General features: G+C 40.8%; 1 protein-coding gene across 4 annotated transcripts in view; it reads left to right on the forward strand.

Moving 5' to 3' along the window:
* Positions 1-24508, forward strand: part of DLC1 (DLC1 Rho GTPase activating protein) — a 214317-nt gene extending 189809 nt beyond the window's left edge. For all 4 annotated transcript variants that reach the window (XM_058804396.1, XM_058804398.1, XM_058804399.1 and 1 more), the window contains 12 exons: positions 2290-2371; positions 9245-9308; positions 12050-13476; positions 14548-14724; positions 16630-16789; positions 17031-17229; positions 19133-19346; positions 19748-19862; positions 20767-20988; positions 21424-21641; positions 21846-22019; positions 22542-24508. In XM_058804396.1, the coding sequence (XP_058660379.1) occupies positions 2290-2371; positions 9245-9308; positions 12050-13476; positions 14548-14724; positions 16630-16789; positions 17031-17229; positions 19133-19346; positions 19748-19862; positions 20767-20988; positions 21424-21641; positions 21846-22019; positions 22542-22662 (3173 nt within the window). In that variant the 3' untranslated portion in view covers positions 22663-24508. The remainder of the gene's footprint in view (positions 1-2289; positions 2372-9244; positions 9309-12049; positions 13477-14547; positions 14725-16629; positions 16790-17030; positions 17230-19132; positions 19347-19747; positions 19863-20766; positions 20989-21423; positions 21642-21845; positions 22020-22541) is intronic.
* Positions 24509-27119: the final 2611 nt, after the last annotated feature.

Raw genomic sequence — 27119 nt, forward strand, 5'->3', positions numbered from 1 at the left:
ATATATCTATATTATTGTTCAGAATTTTCCCCCACACTACTTTAAATTACTTTCACTACAGTGAAATTATTATGCACTCTTTACTGCCTCTTGATTTCTATGAAGCAAACTCCAGCTGCTGCTTGTAAGAACGAGCATAGAAAGTTCATTATTACAGTGAATAACTGCTGAAAATTACAGAAATGCTGAGCTGACCTTCTTGAAAAATGATCTTGTTTAGCTTTGATTTGCAGCTGCATTTGCAATATGAGATGATAATAGCACTTTCAAAAGCTGCACTTGGCAAAACTTTTCTTTGCCTGTTCAGAAATTAAATTTCCTTTTATTTTTTCTTTTTTCTTTCCTTCTTTTTTTTTCTATGCTTATGGAGATGCCAAGATTTTCTTGGTATATGGAGCTGGAACTGTACTTCCAGTTTTTGTTACAACTGAGACAAAACAGCTGAATAGGTGGGCTTGTGGGTATCTTATAATGCTGAGACATAAATCCCCTAATAAATTACTTGCATTCGGAAAACATGTCCTACCTGTGTAGGACCATTGCCCTACCTAGAGATTCTAAACCTACATGAAGTTTCTGTTGTGACAGCATGTCCTGCCTAACATCAAAAGGACCACAGAGGTGAGAGAGAAGGAGTGAGAGCAGGGCCAGTCATACCCATTGAAAGGACAGCTGTCCTTACTGAAAAACAATATACCATTGTCCTTTGCAAGCCCCCCTGGCAGCAGCAACAACAAAGCCAGCAATTGCATAGATTAAGCATTAAAAAAAGGGTCTTATGCAGACTATCAGCTTCTTTCAAGTCACCTCTCTCACTGAAGTTCTCACACGTTCTCTTGTGGACATTTTAAGATACGACTTTGCCAGTGGAAAAACTTACATCAGCACTGCTGAAAAACACAGGATGAATGTGCTCACTCTCTTTACTTGCATTTTCTACTTAAAACAGTGAAGGGGAGGCCTGTGAAGGAGGCTTTGTACTATACCAATTGGGTACAGAACAAGAGTTCTGAGAAGTTTCCTATATGGAAGTTACCATTTCCTTTGCTAAAACTGCAGTTTTCTGCAGAAAATACAGAATTTCTAGCATTTTGCATAATATGTTTTAATTTGTATTTCTGAGACAGTTGTGGAAGCTGTGGATAGCCTGTCCCTGAAAGTGTTCAAAGCAAGGTTGGGTGGGTCTTAGAGAAACCTGGTCTAGTGGAAGGTATCCCTCTCCATAGCAGGGGGCTTGGAACTAGTAGACTTTAAGGTTGTTCCAACACAAAACATTGTATGATGCTATGAAAATAAGGACATAAAATTCATTTCTGTTGCTATAGAAAATGAATTAATTTCATAAAATTCATAGAGTTCATTTTCTGTTAGAAAATACCTTTCTAGAAATTAATATCTGTTATTTTCCTCATTTCAGTTCATTCTTCCTATTCTATAGAAATTTAAAAATTCATAGACAATTACTTGGATCAGGGAAATTGTGTGCAACTGCAGCAGTCTGCTCATAGATTGACCTTGTATTTCTGTGCACACCCTGAAGAGCCAGCAGCTTTGGGTGGGAGTTTTAGCTGTGCAAGGAATGCCAGATCAGGACCTGTATGACAGTAAGGAATCTGTGGAGTACAGTAAATGATATATATGTGTTTGCTGCTTCAGAGCTGTAGTAAATTTTCAGCTCTCTGCCAACATTGTTTCCTCCCCCTCACTCTCCCAGTTGTTTACCTAAATAATCTCCTAAGGAAAGGAGGCAGTATGGTGTCCAGGCAGCTTGGCTTGCTTTCATTTTGAGCCATATCTCATTAATGAAACAGTGTCAAACTTAAATAGCTTGATTAACAGCTAAGGAGATTCAAGGCTTTTTTTTTTTTTTTTTTCATTCTTTCACAGAGTTTTGGCATTTACTGGCCTTTTTTCTTCATGTGAGATATTAGTATTTTGATGGAGATTGCATATTTATTTTAAATAAATCTAGCCTGAATTAGTTTATACTTCTGATATCTGATAGGAAAGCTTGCATTTGCCTTTTTCCATCTCCCATTGTTTCATCTCTGCTTTAATAATTTTTCCTCCATTCTGTGTATAAACTCTCAGTTATCAAGGCTGCGTGACAAAAATTTGTAGATTAAAAGGAAGCACCTCTGGCATTAGAGGTGATAGCATGTGTTTACCTAAGCACCAATCACTGGCTTATTGATGAGCTCAGCTGCAGGCAGCTGAGCAGTTGTTTGAAAAAACAGGTCACTGGGAGTAAGCCTCACTTTGGTTTTTGATCTGTTTCTCTTCCTGCAGATCTCCTTTTTCCAATTGACATTGCTCTAGTCAAGAGAGAGCATGACTTTCTGGACAGAGATGCTATTGAGGCGTTATGCAGGTAGGTGAATAAAAATCACACTGCATTCTGAAACAAGCCCTTCCTGTGTAATAGAAAGCACCTGGGAAAAGCACAACCAAAAAAAGCACACAAAAGTATGTGGTTTTCATTAAAATACCTTATTGGTTTAGGTAATGTTTGGGGATCTTATTTAAAAGAAAGTTGGGAGGAGGGTGGCAGGAATCTTTGTGAAAGGGATTTCACAGGCATATTTTTTTATTACTCCCCTTTCTTTGCTCTTTCCTAATTCCCAAGTTGAGCATGTGAAAGCAGAGCTGTGCTGGCTATAGCCATCAGCACGTACAACTGCAGCACCAATTCCCACACAGGAACTGGGTTTGGGAAGCAGTATCAGCAAAGCAATGCTTTGCACTCCATCACTCTCCTTTCGTACCTTGGTGGACAGCTGTGCATACAAACAAAATGCTGTGTGTATAAACAAAGAGCTCTATATACAAACCCTCATGCTGGCCTCAGTGCATTGCCCTGTAACCTGGTCATGGCTGAAAGGGATAATGTAAGGGAATCTGTTACTTTATCACTACTCCAAAGACAGCTCTGCCCTCGGCCACATGCTCACATTAACTCATCTTTGTTCTTCATGGGCTCCTTCCACAAACCAGTTCAACTGGCTCACCCCACAGAAAGGGTCTTGATAGTCCTTTTCTGGGTTAGTAAATAAAATCAATAAAAAAACATAATGAAGTTCACAGTAGGTGTGAAAAATGGGGCAGGACCCCACAGCCAGCAGGAGAAGGAGAAGGCATAGGTAGAGAAAAAGAGGGAGCAAGACTTGCTGGTGTGTGGCAGGGTGTTTTTTACATAACTACAGCCTCAGCATTACCAGTTTGGTCTTAAGAGCAATCACAGTGGCCCCATCTGACATCATCTAACATTAATCCATCCATCAGTTACCTCCTCTAGTGCGAGTCCACAATCTTAAATGGCAAACGAGAAAAAGCTTTATCTTCTCATAACTTTCTCATAACTCCTCTTGCCTAGAAATAAGTGCAGGTTTATGGCTCTGTCCTTCAGTATGGCAGCTTTCCAAACTGCCTGCAAAATGAATGCTTTTGGATACTGCATGCATGGTGTGTGCAACTCTAAATGTCAGTAATTCTAATGAATTACAAAACCCTTTTAAGAACAGCTTTAAGTTTATAGTGTTCTCATGCCATCACTGCCATACTTGGAAGGGAAAGAGAGGGATTGGAATTTAAAGTTCTTCAGAAATATTTACAGGATTTTCAAACTAGGAAAACAGATTTGTTGTCCAGTCATTAGGAGGGGGAAAATCTCATTAATGTTAAATTCATACAAGATGTGCCTTCCTCAAATGTGGCACACCTATTCCATCGATATTTAAATATGATGTGTTGGTCTACTTGTTTGTGTGCTCTGGAACTTGTGAAGTCATTGAACAGAAAGCATAGCAATGCAAATAAATGCTGATTCCCAGAAGGATGGTCTTACCTCACCAGGAAAACAAAACACAGTCAGGCCAGAATATTTTGCTTTTGGTGCTCTCCTCCAAGAATACTTTTTAGCCTGGGATTAATTAATTATACAAGGGAAAAAATGTAGTGGATTGTTTCTCAGTGATGAAAATAGCAACACGCACTCCGTATCTCTATGAGACAAAGATTTTAAAGGTTGAACTGTATAATTCTGAAGCCTGTGGCTTGTATGTCAGAATTAGCTTTTACAAAATAACTTTTAAACTGACACTGAAGTATATCCAGAATCATTCAGATCCCACCTCAAAATAAAATTGAAGTAATTTAATTACCCATCTCGGATGTCTGAATTTGGCCTTTTACCGTGTGTGTTAGCCAAAAGCAGTTCATTATCACAACATTTCCACCTTTGAATTTTTTTTCCACACCTCCGTGTTTAATTTTGCAAAGCTTATTAAAAACTGTGGAGAAGCACATAGTTTGGAATGCTGCCTTTCTGCCTGCAGTCTGGGTTTATTTTGACTCATGCCACAGTCAGTGTATAAACAGTAAAGGGGTTTACTCAGTAAAGGCTTTGAGCAGTTTCACAACTGTAAGTCTATCGCTGTTTCTTGACTGAAAATCAGAATACTTTGGGAGTTATTTGCACTTTCAGCACAGAGCTAAGTGAACATTGTACACAGTGGATGGTAACAAAATAGTAAGAGGTCTGTGTTGAGACTCTGCTTTTCTGTGTAATAGCCATGGTCTCCCAGAAGTTCTAATTACTTTGTTCTGATAACTTATGTGAAACAATTGTTTTAAAAACACTGTAGAAATCACAGTGACAGGGATTTCTTCTTTAGATTTGAAGCACTTTAAATGATAGCTTACAACTGAACAGTATTGTTAATTATTATTTAATAATCTTATTAATGTAAGCAGGAAAATTAAGTTAACATTAACCCACCCCATTATGTTTTTTAAGGAATATTTTCAAGTGAAAAGTGGGTTGAGTCTTGAACTACAGAGATAGTATATGGCACTCAGTAAGAGATGGTTAAGAGATGTCATTTAGTGATCTTACCATTAAATGTATGGTTAATAATGTAAGAGTGATGACTGTGTTTTAATTTTCTTGGATGCTTTCTTTAGTGACCATGCAAACCAGTGCTGGCCTTTGTTTCATAAAACATTATGTAGATTAATGACTGGGAATTCATCTCCAGTGGATAACTGGATGCATCATGTGCTGATGAAACTAAGTACTGAAACATGCTTATCCTAGAGGTTGTTGCTAAATTCAAAATACATAGCAAGCCATGATGGAAATCCTTTTAAATCTGGTTATGCATGGCTAGGAATCTGTTTCACTATATATGCAAGAGGTTTCTTAAATCTTTTATCATCAGGACTTCTCATCCACAAAATTGGTTATAATGCATTCAGTGTTTGTATCATTTGGTCTGTGGAGAGCTGACCTCCTTTGCAGAAGAACATGAGACAAGGCCCAGGAGCCAAAGTAGAGGCCGTCCACTGAGACAAGAAGGCCATTGTAACTGTTTGTTACATGTATAATGGAGCTGGACTTTATCAGTGGAATTATGAATTTAAGTCCATCAAGAAAATATTTTAAACTTTAAAGGTAGAAGACACAGTTCCTCAAATTCAAAATGCATAAATCCAGTATTGTGCATTGCTACTATTTTATTTGGGTGCATGGGGTGAGAGCTTCTGTTGATGAGAATATAATTAATTATCTGGTGTTATACCAAACATAGAACTGACTAGTACCTAGTTTAAAAAAGACTTCATGTCATAAACCCACATTTTAATTTAGAAGTTAGCTGTTCACACTGCAGTTTTTCATAGTAAGTGTCTTGTTCAGGCTGCTTCTCTTTAGAGAAGTTAAGGCTAAACTAGTGTGGCATTTCTGAGAAGACTAATAAAAATGCATCATTTGCTCATTTCTGAGAGAAGCTCCAGTGCCCCATGTTTTGGGTGTAGCAGGTTCAGGCTGTGTAATGGCCACTGAGGGCTGATATGGACTGACTTGGGGTCTAGGACAGAGAGGCAGGTCCTGCTGCCTTGGTCACCCTCAGGAGGAAGGGGTTTGCGCAGCTGGGGTGAAAGAGAATAAGAACTGAGGTAGGAGTCCATGGAGAGTGAAGAGGAGTGATATCTTGGAGATAGAATGCTCCATGGGAGTAAGATGACATCTGGATGTGAAGATGTGTAGATAGGGCTGACTCAAAGACATTTCTCTAAATGATGGGAAAGAATATTATCTTGTCATCCAGACGGTCATCTAGAGAGTGACCAGGGTAGGAGGCATAGCTGGAATGGAGACTGAGCCAGCCAGGCAGTGAAGTGGCTGTGACTGCTGTCTGCAGCAATCCTGCCCCATCCCTCCATCTCCCATCTGCTCTTCAGGAAGGTGTCACTGGGACAGGTTTGGGCAGAGTAAGATGGACCTAAAGAATGAGGCAGGTCTGCTGACTGTCAAGAAGGAAATGATAAGTGAACTTGTACCTGGGAGTGGAGTTTACAAAGGAGAAGGTGCAGACCCAGAAGAGGAAACTGTGGTTTATTAACTAGCATCAATTTGTTGAGAAGATCTGTAGAAAATGGACATATGCTTATAGGCTTAAAAGGTATTGCAAATGTATGTGAAGGTTAATGACAGTTGTATAGGTAAATCTCATCCTCACAAACCAAGCTGTAAGCTTAGATTTTAAGACACACTAATGTGTTTGGAAGGCAATTTTGCATATTGTAGAGTATTTTCAGTGGTGTGTAGTTCAAGGACCTTGGCATTCCTGAATTTGAGCAGAAGTTGAAGCAGGATGCGTGATGTATGGAATGGAAGTTGCAGGCCTGATGCAATTGCTGCAGAACATTTAAAGTTTAAAAAGGAAACTGGTTTTGAGATGCATCCATGTCAAATATGTAACAGAGACTTTATTTGCCTCACTGCTATTGAATTTAACCTCACTCATTGGAGGTTACTTTATCTTGCCTTTGTACTAATTTTTGTGAGGTATGTGCCAGGAATTTTTTTTTTAAATACCCTCTGTGAAAATAAAGGTCTTTGCTCTACCCTTTCCCACCTATTTCAGGGGTTTTAGTTGAGTAGGAGAGAAGTCTGGGGATGTAATCTTTGTGAAATCAGAGATTGTCTTTATTAGTGGTCAGACAGGCTGGAGCTAGATAAAGCCTGATCCAGGGATTCAGTGGTAACTTCTCTCTGCATAAGTCAAAGGTTGCAACACTGTGAAATTTGTAAATTATTACACAACATAGAACTGAAACCAGTGTAATATTTCCTGGTCTTGAGGTCCAAGACTTTGAGAGGAGAATGTGTTTATAGCGGAGAGGGAGGCAGCTTTCTGATTCTTGTGTGGCCTCTTGAAAAAAACCAAACAGTTTTGTGTCTAGCATGTAGATGGGACATTCACCCCTCACCCGCACCATAAATACAATTCCTCTGAAATCACTGGGCTTGGGCATGTACCCACCAGCTGCAGCCTGCAGGACTGAGCTTTTTGCCTTCCAAATTCAGAGCATAGATGAAATCTGGATAAAAAAGAGAGATCTGGATAACTTTTCTAACCTGCCACTGCCCTGCTATTTGACCCATGGCAATTCTTCCTGTTTCTCTTCTTCTCTGCTGTGTTGTGGCTGGGTCTAATTATAGATCAAACTGCCTTTGCTTTTTTGCTTCATGACCTGCAGCGAAAGCATCAGTAGCAGCTTTCCCATTTTCTTTGATGGCTTCAGGATCAAGCCCTGTGTAAATACCATCTGCAGCCAATCCTGTGCATAAAAGGCAAGGGAAAAGAGAAGAAACTAGTAATTCTCCCTGTGCACACATTTTCTACATTCAAGTACAAGTTTCATGAATCTAAGAAAATGAATTTGAAGCACTAGGGTATGTCAGCATTTCTTTTCTTCTTTAGTTTTTCAAAACTGCAGATACAGGCTCTTCTTTGCACTTCGCTCAAATGAATTTGTATGTGAAAATTACACAACTTCCTTTGGAATGAATTAGGCTTTTTAAAGCTCAGCTTTGCTTCTGTTGAATTTGGGCTGTGGTCCAGTTTAATGAAAGGGGCAGCCCTACTCCTGTGCCTCCTCCCTGCACACACTGCTCTTCATGCAGCTCAGGGTACTGACCCAGGGGAAATTCAACTCCAAGAAATATTGAAAGATTGGTTTTCAGCTCAGTTAGTGTCCTCGTCCAACCCACAGTATGGCCTCATGAGCAGAAGTATTGACACAGGGCTAAACTATCACTCCCATGAAGCTGCTGCTTCAGCTTTTCTGCCTTCTGCATTGTGCCCAGCCTGTTTCTTCCTTTTGCCTTGCCATAGCACTGGCAGTTCTCTAACCACACTTTACCAGCACAGATTTTAGTTGGACCATGTCCTTGGAACAGTTCTTGGGAAGGTGGAGAAGGGCAGGAGACCATGGCAGACTGCACTTAGCTGAGCCTAACCTGCCTTGGAGCTGTGTCACAAACAGCACCAGCTTTTGCTGTGCTTGAATTGCTTGTGCTCAGTCCTGCGCTCTGAGTGACTGGGGAAGAGAGGAGAAGAAAGATAATTTTTTTGTTGTTTTAGGGATACCTACCAGATGACCAGATTAGCTCACTGAGGAATAGAGGAATGCTCATATGTATTCATACAGTACTTCAAGATATCTATCAGACTGCTGTCACATTTTACAGAGAGGCTGGTTAGCTATTGCTGCTACAGCAACTTTTTTTTTTTTAATTTTATTTTTGTTTAAATTTTAGTCCTTCCAGAAAATATTTTTATATATGATAGAAACTTTCAGTGTAGGAAGCAGAAATTGGGTCTGTGTTCTGGTTGAGTTTTTTTTTTTTAAGCTGACAAGTGGTCCCAGGACTGTATTGAAAATAACCATTGTTCAAAAGCAAAATAGACATCTAGTAAGTGCAAAATAAGTTTTCATCTGGGAAGTTTCAGCTTATAAAGTACAATTTTAAAGCAGCATGCTTTTTTAATGTGGTCTCATGTTTACAGTGTCAAACTGGAAGACTTTTCTGTTATTTTTAGTCTGTCAAGGTTGAATGTTTCAGGGTTCAGATGTCTGCTATTTAGAACAAATGTAATGATTACAGTTTGTAGGATGTGATGTTCTTCTCAATTTAGTCCAAGTTTCCATTAACTTCTCTTTACTTGGGTTCAGGTAATTGTGACAAATAGTCATCCTTCTCTCCCTCTGAAGTTAGAGTACAGCCAAATGTAATGGGTTAATAGTTAAGTAAATTAGGGCTCTAATTGAAACTCTGCTTGTGGCTATTTGTATGCAGAGCAGTTTGGGGACAGCCTTCACAAAAGCTTTGAACTGGAATAGCCTATGTCAAAACACTGGAGTATTCTCTTAATATGGTTTCCTTTGCTCTTTGCAGGCGCTTGAATACTTTAAACAAATGTGCAGTGATGAAGCTAGAAATCAGTCCCCACAGGAAAAGGGTAAGTTCATTTAATTCTTCTATTACAGCATTATGTGTTAATAAAACTAAAAAAAAAAAAAAATCTAGCAGATTGTTTAGATTTGGTTTAGGATTACACCTGGCAAGGACACAGCAAAAAGTAAAAATTCTGCTTACATCTTTTTTTGTGCTCTCACTGAGTGAAAAGTGCAAAGCTTGGCAGTGGGTAAAGGTTGTCTAGCAAACTTTGCCCTGAGATGCTGCTTCCAGTGTGAAAGGCACTGGACTTCTCTGCCAGTGAGGTTGTTGGTGTTGATACCTACTGCATGCACTCAGGCAGGATTTTATAGAGTAGGCTTGATGGCCACAGTGAGCTGACCTTAATGTTACTCCACCATCTTGGACATCATCTTCAGTTTTGGTTCTCTGCCATCACTTTGGAGTTGTATTATCTTATTGTGATGTAGACAGGATCAGTTGGACTGTGTTTGGCCTGCAAAAGAAAGGATTAGGCACATTGGTTCCTTTCCAGTATATTTTCAGAACACAACAGCTACCTTTTCAGAAAGTTTACATGTTTCCAGGGAGCTCAGCAGGAATTAAGTGTTTCCTGAATCTTCAGGATTCCTGTGGAGCAGAGTGAGAAGTAAGAGAGAGTCCACTGTAATTTCAGTAAAGTAGTACCAACTTGCTAATAAGGTACCACTCAATAGCTGTCTTAAAACTATGTGTGTGTCCTCAGAGGGATCAGTAATTGATACCGTCCCCTGGGATATTACAACTGCAGATAAAGATGGCTGAGTTAAGGCAATACAATGCTGCCCTACCCCTAACAAGAATGCATACAAATGCTCTGAGGTTGTTTACCAGGAATTAATCCCCTCTTTCCCTATCTGTTTGAGGTATGTTGGAAAGAGCATCCAAGCTCCAGAAGATAACACTCTGAGGCAGCATATGTAGGAACTCCTTAAAAGTAGGGGTATTCAGCTGGATTGCCATTTATGACCACCAGAAGATTTCTCATCCTTTTTCCTGGACCTTGTTAACAGTGGAATGATCAGTGTTGATATTAGAGGTCAGACCAGACCTGACTTCAGGTCCAAACCTCAGATCTTCCAGAGTCTGGATTTTAGCTTTTGTTTCAGTCCTTCCTGAATTTCATTCACCACCCATGTTCTGGCAGATAGACTTGGGGCCTATTCCCTTTCGTTATTGATGTCAATAAAATCAATTCTTAGCTTGTAAAGCTTTTTAACACTAGGGGAGAATTCTGCTGACAGAAACATGTTGCTTTGTTTCCACTGACTTCTTTGCAAATTAAAATTACTTCTTTTTTTCTTCCAATCAATCTCATTCACCCCCAAACCATCATTATTATCCACTGGCAGTTTCAGATTACTTTTTTCCTGGTGAAAACTTTAATAAGGAAGCCAGAATTCTTGGGTTTTCATGTGAGTCGTGGACAAAAGTAGTTTGCAGTAGTTGGGAGGCAAAGACATTGATGCTTGCTCTGTGTCTCGTGTATTTGGTCTTAAAAATAAATACAGTATTTCACATATTTTCCTGAGCCGATGAAATGTCCTATAAAAAGAAAAAAGTAAAAGTAGGAGATAATCAGGATCTGAAGTATGCATACATAAACTACTTGAAATATGAATAATTTACTTGTTTTTCAAAGAATGAATGTTTGTAGTCCTGGCGCACAAATAGTTACATTTTGGGGCATGCATATGTGTTTGTTTTTAAATAAAAGCAAGTTAAATAAATGAAGTGAAATTCATAGAGCTGGGTTGCAATTAGTGTTTCTTACTCTAAACACCAAAGATTATTTTGTGGTTTCATGGTGTCATATTAAAATATCTTCATTGGTTTTATTCCTCCAACGTGAAACTTTCCATATATTTGGAAGACCAAATGGGTCAGGATCATTCCCTTTCAGTATTTAGATGAAAAGATTGTAGGCGTAATTGATGTATGTGTAATTGTACTCTAAGCATTACTCATACATCAAACATGTTATTTACAATTTACTGACGTGCTACACTGTCAGTGAGCTCTTGCTGCTCACTATCTACGAGTGTTAAAGTTTGCCTGAAGCTAGACTGAAGTAGAGAATTCACAGAACATTCTTAAAATGTTAGCTGCTAGCCTGTGGGAGGAAGAGTGGACCAGGTAAGAGCCTGGAGCCATCACACTCTAGCAGTGCAGGAGCTTCTTTTGCTGTCTCATTAGTCACAGTGAGGAGGCTGTTCAGAGTTCCCAAATGGGTAAGGAATTAAGCCACTAAAATTCAGAATGTATGAGAAACATCTCGTAATTGCAAAGAGGAGTATAAACATATAGCCACTATCAACAAAGTGTAGCTTTGGAGAGAGTCCAGAGGGACCCCAACTCCTGACTGACTCCAGTTTAAAATGTTATGCATGCCAGGAATTTTCATTGATGTGAGGGCTATCTGCTGTGACCAATTAATTAAGTCTATGGATACTAGGGTTTTTTAAAATAGAACAATTTAAAGTAGATTGTTTGTTTCTTTTTATGAACAGTATATCTTTTGCATTTAAAAACAGTTAAAATATATTGCCTGTACCATGTTATCTTTTCTCGTGACAGGCTTTATGGCCTAATCTTCCTCTCCCTGAAGTAAAAGACTGTTTTCACTTTAAATTCAGTGAGAACAAGGTCATGCTTAAAGCAGTTTAGTGGACATTGTATTTAAATTCAACCGCCTTTGCTGTTTGAGTAGTTTGCAAACAATACTTTCATGGTTCTTCTTTGCAGAGTGAAGATTCAGATGAAGATGAACCTTGTGCAATAAGTGGCAAGTGGACTTTTCAGAGGGACAGCAAGAGGTGGTCGAGGCTTGAAGAGTTTGATGTCTTCCCTCCAAAGCCAGACTTGGATATCCCGTCCCCAGAAGCCCCTCACCTGACGAACGCGGCAAGCCGGGAGAGCGTGCTCACAGACCTCAGCGAACGCCAGGAGGTGGCTTCTATTCTGAGCATCAGCAGCACCAGCAGCCACCAGCCAACCCTGCAGAGCGAGGCGTCTACCACCAGGACAAACTCGGTGGTGAGCGTCTGTTCATCCAGCAATTTTGTAGCCAACGATGACTCATTCAGCAGCCTGCCCTCGCCCAGGGAACTGAATAGCTTCAGCTTCAACACAAAAGCCAACGAGAAGAATGCCAAGTCCAAAACAAAGAGCCTGCTGAAGAGAATGGAGAGTCTTAAAATCAAGAGTTCTCACCATGGCAAGAGCAAAGCTCCTTCAAAGCTTGGCCTGATTATTAGCGGGCCAATCCTGCAGGAGGGCATGGATGAAGATAAACTGAAACAACTTAACTGCGTGGAGATTTCCACCCTCAACGGCAATCACATCAACTTCCCTATGGTACGAAAGAGGAGCGTCTCCAATTCCACACAGACCAGCAGCAGCAGTAGTCAGTCTGAGACGAGCAGCGCTGTCAGCACGCCCAGTCCTGTCACACGAACACGCAGCCTCAGTGCCTACAATAAAAGGGTGGGCATGTACCTGGAAGGCTTTGACCCCTTCAACCAGTCAACGTTCAGTGATGTGATGGAGCAGAACTTCAAGAACCGGGGCAGTTTTGCAGAAGACACTGTGTTTTTTATCCCTGAGGATCATAAGCCTGGCACTTTTCCCAAAGCGCTCTCCAATGGCAACTTCTCCCCTACAGAAAACAACACCTCTGTGAACTGGAGGACAGGGAGTTTCCATGGACACGGCCACCTCACCCTCCAGAGGGAGAACAGTGGTGACAGCTCCAAAGAGCTGGGCATGGGAAAAAGGCGCAACTCCTCCAGCTCAATGAGCAGCCGCCTGAGTATTTATGACAATGTGCCAGGTTCAATCCTGTATTCCAGCACAAGCGACCTGGCCGACCTCGAAAATGAAGATATATTCCCAGAACTAGACGACATCCTATACCATGTCAAAGGGATGCAGAGAATAGTGAACCAGTGGTCAGAGAAGTTCTCAGATGAAGGGGATTCTGACTCGGCACTCGACTCCATCTCCCCATGTCCTTCGTCTCCAAAGCAGATTCACCTTGATGTAGATAATGATCGAAGAACACCAAGTGACCTTGACAGTACAGGGAATTCACTGAATGAAACGGAAGAGCCCACAGGGATCCAGGACAGGAGAGACTCTGGGGTTGGTGCATCGCTGACACGTTCCAGCAGGTGAGATCACAAGCGTTAGGACTTGGGGTGGCCTGGGGATGTCCCCTCCAGCCCAAGCACCACACTTACTTAAGGTGCAGTAGAAGCTGTGGCTGTTCAAGCACACATGTGCTGTTTCATTGTTTCCCAAAACCCTTATGGGCAAGAGAAATGTTTGGGCAAGACTTTGTGGTTCCTACAACTCACAGCTGTATGTTTGTGGGTTCAGCCTGAGTTGTCATTGAAAAAACAATGTTAGCACAGTTTTGGGGCACAATAATTCTTCAAACTGAAATGGTGCATGGGAGGGGAGGGCCATCAAGTAGGATTAAACACTGTTTTTAGGAGAACCAAGAGTAAGTATGTTCTGGTTTGTGTCAGTGTGTAGTAAAAGCCTTTACTTTTAGACTGTTTCAAAAAATTGCATTTTTCAATAGCAGGCTGTTTCTAATAGCATGCTAGGGTACTAAATCTGTGGGGAAAAAGAGGCTTGATTACTTTCTCTTGATCACTGTAGCACAGTGGGAGACTGGGGGAGTTCCAGTGGCCTCCAGATTCTGCTGGGAGTTTTTACCATGACTGTATTTTGTATTGTGAGTAGAGCAAGGATTTTAATTCTTTCTAGCTTTGTTTCCAGTTTCCTTTAAAAAGTAATGCAAATCATTTAGTCATGTACAGCTGTTTGTATAAACTTAAAGGGGCTTATAGAAGCGCAGAGTTCCTATTTGATATGTCTTAAAAATTTATGTAGTCTTTTCTTAATGGAGGTTTTTGATTCCCGCTGCCCCAATACTGAAAGGACTTTGGGAGAAGGGTGTTGGAGCCCTTGGAGGATATCTGCTAGAGCAAGGTTGTGTAGCCAGCACTGAGCTGTGGGTCAGCTGAGAGTGCACATTCCCATGTGAATCACCTGCCCGTGCTGCCTCACGCCAGGTGAGGCAGAGACGCCGCTGGCTGACGCCTGTGAAATCTCAGAAGAATGCAGCCGCCAAGGGCAGGGATCTCGGCAGTGCATTTGCATTAATTCCTGCATGTGTCTTGCAGAGGCATTTCAGTAACATGCCCTTTCCCTGTCTCCCATCTTCTCCACAGGCACAAGCTAAGGTGGCACAGCTTCCAGAGTTCCCACCGGCCCAGCCTCAGCTCGGCATCGCTGCAGATCAGCTGCCAGTCCGTGGCACAGATGAACCTGCTGCAGAAGTACTCTCTCCTGAAGCTGACGGCTCTCCTGGAGAAGTACACACCTTCCAACAAGCATGGTTTCAGCTGGTAAGGACACAGTGCTGTGTATAGAGAGCCCGACTGTGCCAGCATGACAGTTGTGCCTGTCCCAGGCAACGTTTGGAAAGATGTAATGCGTCCGTCCAATCACTCTTTTTCCATATTTGCCCTTCTTCCTCCAGCCTGTGCTGACGGTGATTTATGGTTTCCTAAGATGGGGCTAAAATCACTAACCCTCTACGTAAGTGTAATTGTATTAGGCTTCAGAGATGTGTTTATGGGGACATGGGAGAGAACCAAAGCAATGGAATACAGACCAGCTTTCAGAAGAGGAAGATGTTCAGTATCTATAGCAAAAGAAGGACCACTTGTTTATTGAGGCAGTTAGCAAGCAGTGGCACAAATTGCAACCAATCTTAATAGACTCACATTTCTTCAGTTATTCTTAAATATTTGCATTATTTCCTTTACATAATTATGTAATTAAATAACGTAAATTTCTCTTAATTCTAGTATCTAGTGGTAATAGCCAAAATTTTGTTTTCCCTTTTTAAGGCACTATAAATTAATTAGCAAAGGAGATGGAGAGAAGAAGAAAGGTTAGGAGAACCATGGAGTTTTTTGTAGGCAGCAATTTCTGGTGTGGCCAGGTGTTTGTAACCCAGTTGAATATTTTTTTGTCAGAAGAATGAAATAGAAAGCTCTTTTATTATTATATCTACAGCCTGTGTAACCTTCAGGGTGCAAGGGACGCAAATAAAATTTTTCTTGTCCCTACCACAGGCCAGCCTCCTCCCTTCCCCAGGAGTCATAGAGAGTATTTAGCTTCAGCATCAAAGTACCTCCTGTTCAAAGGCTGTTATTATGTCAGTCTTTCTAAATACAGAAGTTGTTTGTTCTGAAAGACAGAAATAAGTATTGACCAGTTATCCCTGCATGCTTCAGATTCTCAGTGGAGATCGCAATGTGTTTTTTCACATTCCATTGGCATGTTTTTTGACAAAGCATACATTATTCATACATGTATCAATAATGCCCTAAACTTAACTATATGGCAATACAAATTGGGCTGTTTTACTGCGTAACAGATTAGTCAGCTGTAAATCCAATGCACTGTTTTTATAGCTGTACTGTAGGTTGAAATATTAAATGTCTCCCTATTTTCAGCGCTACTGTGTCCTATTGGTTGTTACAGTGGACATTAGCTTTCCTCCCTTTAGGTTTAGGAAAATGACCTCAATATTTTCACATTTTTGTGCCTTTTTTTTCCCCTTTATAAAACCAATACTCTGGGGGACACTGGGGTAAATCATTCCTTTGTGTTTAGTAACTTTTTCCTTGGAGTCATAAGCAGATGGAAAGGCCTCTCAATGAAACTGGAGTGGGAGAGGGGGTAACAAAAGTCACTGGCTGACAAGGAGGGGGGTCCCTCAAAGGGGTTGTTTATAGAGCTGAAGTTTTTAGCTGACAAACTCAAATGTATTACATCAGTTTCCTGCTGTTCTGCACACTGGTGGGTGGTGGACCCAGTTTGAGGACTTTGCAGAACAAGTAGTTGACATACAAAAGCTCATTGTTCAAATGCCCATCTTTCTTGAAACCTAAAGAAGCAGTGTTATAAGGGGTCATTGACCGCAAGATTTATTTTGACTCTTGCAATTCAATCTGGCCCCTGCAGTTTTACCCTGTAGCTTTCGTCTTCCTGATATTGATGGAGTAGCACCACATTAATATTTAGAGGCAGCATTCTGCCCCAAATGTCAAGCCTTTCTCTTAGAGAAACTCTTGTTTTCTTTCCCCTCACCCTTTCCAGCCCTGAGTGGATTTACTAATTTATACTGTTACTAAAAGTGTTTCACTTGTTTTCGCTTCCCTTCCAAACTACTGGAAAATACAGAAGATAAATAATCAACAGAGGTTTAATTTAACGTGTCATTCCCTTTGCTTAAATAGGGCAGTACCAAAGTTTATGAAGAGAATAAAGGTGCCAGATTATAAAGACCGAAATGTGTTTGGAGTACCCTTGCAAGTGAACGTGCAGCGCACGGGGCAGCCTCTGCCCCAGAGCATCCAGCAAGCCATGCGGTACCTCCGCAACCACTGCCTGGATCAGGTGGGTTTGTTATTCTCTTGTTCCACGTGCATGCCCCACCCAAAGCCCAGCTTTCCCTTCATTTTTATTGTTCATGCGTCAGACTGAAAAAAGTGGACTCAAAACAGGACAAAATAGATAATTAATGCATGGAAAGATTTCCATAAAATTAGAGCCCATGTGTAAGAAGCTAAAGAGCATGCTTACATTCCAGCTTTTCTAGATTCCTTATAAATGTATTTCCTTTTGTATGTGTGTTTAGGTTGGACTGTTTAGGAAATCTGGAGTGAAGTCAAGAATTCAGGCTTTGCGTCAGATGAATGAGAGTTCCGCAGACAGTGTCAACTACGAAGGCCAGTCTGCCTATGATGTCGCAGACATGTTAAAGCAATTCTTCCGTGATCTCCCTGAGCCTCTCATGACCAACAAACTCTCCGAGACCTTCTTACAGATATACCAGTGTAAGTAATGAGATTCTGCAGCAGACCACAAGTGGTCATTTGTGTAGCAAGGGTGGAACTTTGTAACTCTGCTATCCTGGGCACTACGCGTGTTTCTTATGTCCGTCTTTGCCCTTCTCCAGGAACTGTTACAGTTCAGGCTGCCTCTACGAAATGGATTTTTTGTATTGTAGTTTTATAAAAATTTATACTATAAGTTCTTTTAATTTCACCTTTCTCTCTAGCTCAGGAACAAATATAAATCCTTCATCACCTGCTCTAAATTTTCTTCTCTTCTTTGAGCATGCTTGATATTATGGTTTGAAAATAAGCCACATCTAATGTGGCTGAGTAAATGTGCAGAACAAACACTATATGAGCAGAGTTTGGGGCTTTTGAGGCAAAGCTACTAAAAATTTTTACTTTCTTATAGTTAATTTTCTGCTATCCTTCCCCTCAGCTGTTTAAAAACAACCTCTAAGTGGTAAGCTTTTCTGTTATTGACTTGTAGCTACTTTGCAGATAAGTATCATAAAGTTTTCAGAGTAAATCACATAACAAATGGAGTTTATCAATGCTTGTGAAAAGAAATAAATACCAAAAGGTTACAGGAATTTCTGTCAGAGCTCCGTAGGTGGAGATGATGTTTTAAAATATCATACAGACCATTTTTTCAGTGCAAGCATTTTTGTGTGTGTGTTTGGATTCCCAAACATGTTTATGGAGAAAATTAATCAGACTCTCCTCTTCCATGCATATTAAACAGCAGCTCTGTGGGTTTAGAGCCAAAAAAAGTTTGACAGAGCATTGCAGAGTTTCTATTCCTTTCCTTTTGCAGGTGGTAGGTCTGAGGAATTCCCAGAGGTGGTCGGGAAGTATTATCTCTGTGTAAAGCAATGAGCCTTAAAACAGCTTTAAATTTTGCTTCCCTGCAAAGGGAAAATTTTCCCTTTGCTTTGGTGCTGTGCACCCGGCTGCACACTGGAATGCACGTGGCTTAAATGCACTTTGAGCTGATTGAGAGGACAGCATGGAAAACAGTGGATTTTTGCTTAAAACTGCTTTCTAAACTCACTGCTAGCCTTAACAAGTTGCTGAAGCCCAAAGCAAATACCAATTAAGTATCTGGGTAGGCACCATGTGTATTATGAGAGGTGCAGTGAGGGTGGTAGGCTGCTAATGATGATATAAATGCTCCAGGACTCAGACTCTGATGTTGTCTTCAGAGGTGGCTTATTGGAAATCCCTTTATAAGAAGCAGATCTGGTCTGGGTTATTTCATTTTCCCTTTCAAGTTTGGAGGAGAAAGCTTTATATAAAGCGACATCAAATCTTTCCAATGGCTGTTTGTTGTTGGTAACCAAGGAGCTGTTTAATGGTATGGGGCTTCACAGCGTGGACTTGCTTTTTCCACCGCATGACTTTGAATGATCTGCTCAATAAAGTAACCCTCTCTGTTCAGTAAAGCACTTTCTGGATGTTTTATGACATCACTGTTGAAAAGGTTTGCTAGCTAATTTATTTAATTTACCTATTCTAAAATGCATTCATGTTTTAAATTTCTTTGCAAGCAAAAGAACTAAATTGGCTGGACTATGCTTGCTCGTTCCCTGCCTGAATCCAGGCTTCTGTCCTTTTAGTGCATCTGCGGGAGCATGTAGCTGCTGAAGCTAAATCTAAAATTAACTCTGGCCTAGGCACAGCTTCTTGCTTGCATTTCTTGTGAGGCAGGAAATAGCTGAGGGTAGTTAAACCAGTGGGTTAAAAAACATTCCTTCATGTTTCCTACAAATGGTATGCATCCTGAAGGAAATCACTTCAAACTCGAGTCAAATATTTGAAGCTGGAGTTTGCTTTGGGATGTATTCATGCTGTGTGTGTGGAAAATCAATGGGCTGATGAGAGAATTGCTAATATTATGCAGATGTGCCAAAGGATCAGCGTCTCCAGGCTATCAAGGCTGCCATTATGCTTTTACCTGACGAGAACAGGGAGGTCCTCCAGATTCTTCTCTATTTCCTGAGTGATGTCACGGCTGCAGTGAAGGAAAACCAGATGACACCAACAAACCTGGCTGTCTGCTTAGCACCTTCCCTCTTCCACTTGAACACTCTCAAAAGAGAGAATTCTTCCCCAAGGTACGTTTTTGGGAGCAGTCAGACTGCTGCTGGTCTCGCAGCGCAGCTGGCAGCGATGTGCAACAGGCACAGTCTGGGATTGATCATGCCAGCTGTGAGCACCGCAGAGGGCACCGGCTGTAGAACAGTTATGGGAGCTTACCTTTTGTTGGAGATTCGTTAAATTATAAACAAGCTCATAAGAAGGGAAAAAATGTGGGTGGGGGAGGGGTTTCCAAAGAAAAGGCTTAGAAAGAGTAGCAAGAGAAGTTGGCAATGCCATGCCAATGTTTGGTACCAGGCAGCACTGCTCTAAATCACCAGCAGATGTGGGAATCATACTGTTTTCTTCCCAAACACATCTCTTGCTCTGCAACAAATAACTGGATTTGTGTATGTGTGTGCTCTTTTCCCCTGTGAAGGGTGATGCAAAGGAAACCAAGCCTGGGCAAACCCGATCAAAAGGACCTAAATGAAAATCTGGCTGCAACCCAAGGGCTAGCTCATATGATTGCTGAATGCAAGAAACTCTTTCAGGTAAAACACCTGTTTACAAAATTGATGGCTAGAATATTGATTAAGATGTCTTAGAACTGCTGTATAATGAAAAGCTAGGAATGTCTCTTTATTTTAATGATGTTTAACACATGATAAATAGCTTTTTAAAAACCTTTGCTTCCTGATCTCTGTGCATACATGAATTACAAGTGGTGCCAGAAGGGAAGAGAGTTGTTCTGTTGGCACTGGTGCTCTTGAGTCAGGAGGCAGTTGTGGGGTTTGGCATATTTTTGCTGCATCCAAGCTGCATTTGGAATACATTTTCAAATTTTTACTGTGCAGCCATGAGGGTCTGTGGACCTCAGCTCTAATTACAAAGCAAGAAGCTATTTCCAGGAATTTCAGTGCTCATTTTGTACTTAAATTCCCGAGAGTTAGCAAGACAGGCCACAAAAGCATCCTGGAATGTAACACTGTCAAACCATAGGTTGAAGGATCTGTAGAAACTAAAGCACGCTCTCTCTAGGGCCTGTGATGGAGAACCAGACAAGTGGAGTCCTGGTTTTCCTCACTGTCATCAAATCTTTTCAGAGCCCTCAGCTGAAGACGTGCCTGTCTCTTTTCTTGCAGCTGTCAGTGTTCCCTTCTTCCTTCAGTTTGCAGATTAAACTGTGCTTGGGAATTAATCTAGTTGTGCAGTAAAGGGGATACTCCACAGAATAAAATAAGACACCCCATAAAAGAGAGACTAATTTGAGTTACATCAAAGTCACAAACTTAATTTTGGCATTTCATCGTATTGAGTGCTTAACCTGACACAAACACATCCCATCACTTACAAAACTAACATACACACATCCCTGTGGCTATTGAGCTGCTAGACTAACACAGTGATCTGGGGAGAGAGCTGCAAGAGGATGATTTCACCCTTGTCACCCCTCAGATACCGGAGGAAATGAGCAGGGGTCGGAACTCGTACACGGAGCAGGACCTGCGTCCCCTCACCCTGGAGGAGCTCCGGGGCAGCAGCAGCAACACGGAGCCCTCTGACTACCACTGCTACCTCCAGGACTGCGTGGATGACTTGCTCAAGGAGATGAAGGAGAAGTTTAAAGGCTGGGTCAGCTGCTCCACATCAGAGCAAGCAGAGCTGGCGTACAAGAAGGTATGCACCCTGCCACTCACACCACAGCTCTGGTTTTAGCTCACTTGTGACACAGGATATTACAGAAGGTTCAGTACACACCTTTACTTTGTAGACAGATACTAGGAAAAAGGTCTGGATCTTGTAATGCAGTTGCACACCATATAGAAGCACCATGTCTTTCAGCAGTAGTTTGCCAACATACACTGATTTGTGTTCTTCTGTTTATCCACCCCAGGAATGTTCACTATTGAATTTACACACCTTCACTCACACATGCAAAGCCTTAACAAGCTGAGTCACTATGCAGACAGTAAGAAAGAAAATTCTCATCTCTGATCTTGTACAGCTCAGAACTACCAGATGGAGAAGTGTTTCAATAAGATTCTTAAAAATAAACTTGAAAAATAAAGTGTAAGGAAGAGTAAAATTAAGGACTCTGCTACTTTTCCCCAGGTGTGTGAAGGTCCCCCACTCCGATTATGGAAAACTACCATTGAAATCTCAGCTACACCAGAGGATGTTTTAAATCGTTTACTCAAAGAGCAGCATCTTTGGGATGAAGATCTTATAGAGTCCAAAGTAATCGAGCCTTTGGATAGCCAGACTGATATATACCAGTATGTCCAGAACAGCATGGCACCTCAGCCAGCCAGGGACTTCGTAGTCTTAAGGTGAGACATTCCTATGTTTATATCCTACACACATGGCAGCCTTGCTTATTTCTTTATCATATCAGCTATATTGGTGAACATCTATTTGTGCCTAATTTGAATTCTTATTAGATGCTTGAGTTACTGTCTGTATAACAGTATAATAAAATAAATAGATTATATATTATATAATAAAAGATTTTTGGCTTTCTTTTTTTTTCTTAGGACATGGAGGACAAACTTCCCCAAAGGATCCTGTGTGCTTCTAGCAACCTCAGTGGACCACGACCGGGCTCCTGTGGCCGGTGTTAGAGTCAATGTGCTCCTGTCGAGGTATCTGATTGAGCCCTGCGGGTCAGGAAAATCCAAACTTACCTACATGTGCAGAATTGATTTAAGGTAGGAAATTCCATTTTGTCCTTTGGAGGTGGTAAATTCTCTTGCATAGTTCCAGTGTGGTCAGTGGAAAACTTGGGCAGTTCAACAGACATTAGCTTGGCCAGTAGTGCACCCTTCCCAAAGGCAAGCACACAGGTCTCTGACGTGTCAGAAAGCTGACTTCAGTGCCCAGCTGGCAGCAGTAGTTTGTTGCGTTAGAAGCCTCCAGTATGTGTTCCACTACCACTATTGGTAGGCAACCCCACCCTTTCCTCTAACAGTCATATTGGATGCAAGGACATGTTAATTTTAATACTAAGCTAGTAAAGAGAACCAGGTTGTCACAAAACTTTCCATAGCTTTTCCTTACTGTGGCAAACTTGTTTGTGAGCAAATCTATATACTACCAGGGTTGCGCTGTGCACTAAGGAGATTTCCTAGTCAGGCATTTAACCAGGTAGATACAGATTTGATTGTGACTAAGAAAATGCGTACAAAGTCACTGGTACCTTCCTCATCATTCGTTTTTCCTCCACCCAACAGGGGCCACATGCCAGACTGGTACACCAAGTCTTTCGGACACTTGTGTGCATCAGAAGTTGTTAAGATACGAGACTCTTTCAGTCAGCAGAGTCCTGAGAGCAAGGAAGTAAAATCCAGGTGACTACTGAAGAGGAACAGCCATGCGCCCCCCACCTCAGCAACATAGACATTACCCAAAACTGAGACTTGCATGCCGCACACCAGACCTGTGTTCCACCTGCAAGCCGTGTCGTGGAGGGATGGCAGCGTGAGAGCTTGACTGTGAGCATTACTATAGGACTGTGGCCATACCATACACTTTAAAGCTGCTTCCTGTCTGTGTAAGGTCTATAGTGTAGGCCTCGACTGGAATACATAGGAGAACTGTGCAAAAAATAAAAATCTAAAAAAAAAAAGTATATAATTCCTATTAGATGGTTTGAGTTGCTTCTGAGAAGCAAATTTCTTTAAATGCAAAATATATTATGAAATATGGTGAAGGCTCATCATTCCCATGTGAAATACTTAGCTTTATGTACATACTCATGTCATTTTATTTGTAGTGCATTGAGGGACTGGTGTATCCACTGGAATAGTTGGTACTCTTCAATGTGTTCTCACTGAGATAAGCAGAGAAAGGTTTGCACAGAGATTAAAGTGTGAATGAGTGTGTTGATGGTTGAAAGGATAGAAGAAGTTGAATTTGAAATGTGTCTGGTACACTGATAGGCAACCAGAATGGATTTTAGTATGCTGGATACAGTTCAACCTAGAATGGGACTCCCCTGTGGACCAGGAGTAGCCATCCTTCGAATGTGCTAGTTCTGCCTTTTGCTCAGCTCTGAACTTGTTGAAAACCCTAAGCAGATGTTACAATAGGCTTGCTTCAGCTACTGTCCACTCCTTATCCAGACGATCTTTTAGGAGTGATGAGCAATTCTATAGCAAATTTACGTAAATACACTTTTGAGCAACGTAGCAGCTTAGAAATGAAATGTCTGCAATGGTGAGGAGAGCCAATAACATCAGTTGTTAAAAAACAAAAATGTCCATTACTTTTACTTCTACCTGCGTTATCTATAGGTGTTTTAATGAGCTTTTATATATTTTATTGTATTCTAATGGCTCAAGAGGAAAAAAGTCAACACTGGAGTTGTGGTGCCAGGAGGTGGCAGGACTCCTGCAGTAGCAGCTGGGGTGACTTGGCTAGAGAGAGTCACACAAACTCTTTCTCTTACTCGCCCCCCCTTTGCCTGTTTTCCTAAAAGCTGCATGTTAACATGAACAGAACTTGCATGTGAGCAGTTTGGAGGGTTATATTTGGAGGCAGAAAGGAGGGTGCAGTTTTGTCTTCAGTTTTGTTGTGTTTTAAATCCTTTGGGATGTTCTCCCCTTCTTGAGAATCAACTTACATGAGCTGTAGGAAGTCCTGAGGTCCTCTGGAAAGATGTCTTTCTGTAGGTTTTACTGTAAAGGTAAAGATTTGCTTTCAAGGTGCAGTATTAAGTGATAAATGTATTTTGTGGCTAGGGTATGAATGAGTTGCAAGATGGAATCTTGACTGAGACTTTTTTACCATTGTCAGTATTATTTTAAGCTTTTTTGAAGAAGATTTTTTTTTTATAAATGGCAAATAATGTAGTACTTCCTGTAACGATGTTCCTCATGAGTAGGAAAACCTTGTATATTATTCTACATCAAACACTTTTGAATTTGTAAAATTGTATGTTGTACATACCATTTTATTGTAAACATGTATACTTGCCCACAGTGTACTGTCAAACATAGATTAAGCATGATAAAGATTATTTAAAATATACCTGTATTTATACCTCAGATATTCTTTTTGGGTTTTTGTACCTCAAGTATGTTTTCTATTGTAAATGTGCTTTACATGAGTATGATCTACACGAGAGAAAGGAAAATGTTTAACTTGCTATTGATGTCTGTACAGAATATACTCAATAAGTGCACTATTAAATGTTTAAAATTGGATATTCATAATGAGTTTTATTTTATTTTGCATTGTTCTTTCCACTCTCATACCAAGAGGAGGAGGTGTTTTTCTTAATTCTGGTTCTTTACCTACTACAGCCAACAGCTGAGCCACCCCTGCCCTCTCCCAGGCTGATATTTACAGTATTGTTAAAAGCAGGTACCAAAGTTTTCTCTCTTTCTTCGAAGTTTCTGGAGGAGAGGACATCACAATGACAGATAGCTGGACAGAAACATTCCCTAGTCAATTGCTTCATACTTTTTTAATAGTGAGAAGAAACCTCTGGTTTGCTGTGGTCTTGTAGAAAGGTGTGCTTGAATTGCAGTAGTATGCAATGCTGGAAAATAATTCATTGCTTTCCTATTCTCTAAAGAGAGGATGAGGGCATGATGAGTTGTGGAGTCATAGGTTTGCTTCAAAAAATGCAAGTGTAAAAGTAATTGGAGAAAGTTAAAGCACGCACAGCAATAAAATGAAGCCAGAGAGGAGGCCAGGAAGATACACAAACAACCGACTAAGGTGAAAAACCCAGCCAAAGACAGCTGTTAATTCAAGCAACTTTTAAAAGTTTTTAAAGTCTTAGCCAAGAGAAATATAATGTGGGCATCTGAAGGAGGGTTTTGATTTGTGAGGCTTGCCTGATAGAGCAGCTGTGAGAAGGCCTGCTGCCTTTCAGTTACAAACGTCATCCTATTCTTTCTCTGCTTAAGCATCCCAAAGTCATGATCACTGTCACTTCCCACTTCATTCCCCTGGGAGCACTGAGGAATGCTGCTTCAGAGTCTGCCAAAAGCAAACCTCTTGGTGCCATGGTATTAGTTCTCACACACCAAAGAGTTTTAGAGAACCTTTCCGATAAAGGACTGTCATTAGTTTGGCTGTTACAGAACCATGTTTTCCCCAAGTCAAAACTTAAATAACTGAACATTTAAAATAAATACCAAACAGATTTGTTCACAGTTTTGGGCCCTTGGAACAAGCAGAGTTAGAGCTATTTTTTTTTCTGTAATGATGGGTTTTTTTGGATCTTTAAGCACACTAATTCATGACACTCCTCTAGCAAGTTAAGGTTTTACACTACACTGCATTTGTGTAAAATGCATTAGTTTAAAATGCATTAGTTTAAAATGCATTTAGTTTACTTCCAAATTATCATTTTCCTAAATATTTCTACGATATGAGTTAATTTTGAATCTTCTAAGTGGTCTCAGCCTCCTGAATGTGTTCTTGGCACCTTCATTTGCAGATGTCCATGTTGCTGCAGAACAACAGAATTCAATCTTCCATGTCTGTGGTTTTTTTTGTCAGCTGTCACTCAGGGCTGCCCTGGCTCCTCTTGGGATGTTCTCCTGCTTTAAGCAGGAGTTGCCACAGAGGAAGGGCCAGCTGGACCCCTGTTCCATTCTGTCCAGGTGCTGCTATGAATAACTGTGTACATCACATCCCTGGTGTAACACAGGCCCAGTCTATCCTGGGCTTCAGTCATGCTGACTTTCAGTACCTCTTTCTGACAAATTCAAACAGAAAAAGTCATATCTCACTGTCATTCCTCAAGTAATGCACTCCACAATTAGATATTTATGGTGCTGTAAATAATCAGTAGCCTTCACCTTAAAGGCCAGAGGTGTCACTAACACACATGGACAGTCTGGGAAACAGAGACTGAAATGATGCAAAGCAGTACCTCTGCAGTCTGGTACAAGACCTTGAAAAGAGCAGGACCTGGTATCCACAGTAGGCTGTGCCAGGAGAAAATTAGTACGAAAACTGTATCCATGGCTTGAGCTACATTATAAAAAGTGGATATTTTCCCTTAAGGTATATGAAAATCAACTGTTATACACAAATTTGCTAAGTGCTGGAGACAGTGCCCTACAATCATAAGGAATGAAAACATGATACTATTTTAACAATGCACTAAGAAATACCAATTCCTTCATCTCTGTTATACCGTAACTTCTCAATACTACCCTTCACTGCATCTCTGAAAAGTTACTTTTATATATTTCTCATCTGTCAACCCAGATTATTTTATATTTCTTGCAAGGAAAGATATCAAATTCTAAACCAATTACTTTATGGCACCAGAGATTAGGGTGAAGATCTGATGCTAATATGCAATGCTTGCACCCATTACCTTTCCTAAGCTCTTGAGACTTGCTAAATTTCTCCTCTCCTCTGCACCATCCTACTGTATTTTCCTGTATATTCTGGGGTGTCCAGGTTACTTGCAAGAAATGAATTTGCAAGCTGAATCCAGAGACAGTAAAATGGAGTGAAGTATAGGAAAGAATTCAAAGAAGAAAAAAATTCCATCAAAAGAGATTATGGCACTGAAGGGGCACATTTATAAAGAGAGATTCAAGATGCAGTCTGGCCACTAGACAAGAGGGATGTAGTAAATGTCTATTAGCACTAGAAGGTCATAAAAACCCAGAAGAAGAGTTCAAACTAGCTGAGTGGGTGTACAAGATGGGATAAAAATTTGTTAATGGAAAATGTGAGGCAGAAGGAAGGAAAAGGCATTTTCCACACAGCAAGAAGTCTTTGATACTGTGGGACAATCTCTCTCTGAGAAGCAGCAAGAGTAAAAATAATTTAAA

This window comes from Ammospiza caudacuta, chromosome 4 (assembly GCF_027887145.1).
Source record: "Ammospiza caudacuta isolate bAmmCau1 chromosome 4, bAmmCau1.pri, whole genome shotgun sequence".
NCBI classification, from domain to species: Eukaryota; Metazoa; Chordata; class Aves; order Passeriformes; family Passerellidae; genus Ammospiza; species Ammospiza caudacuta.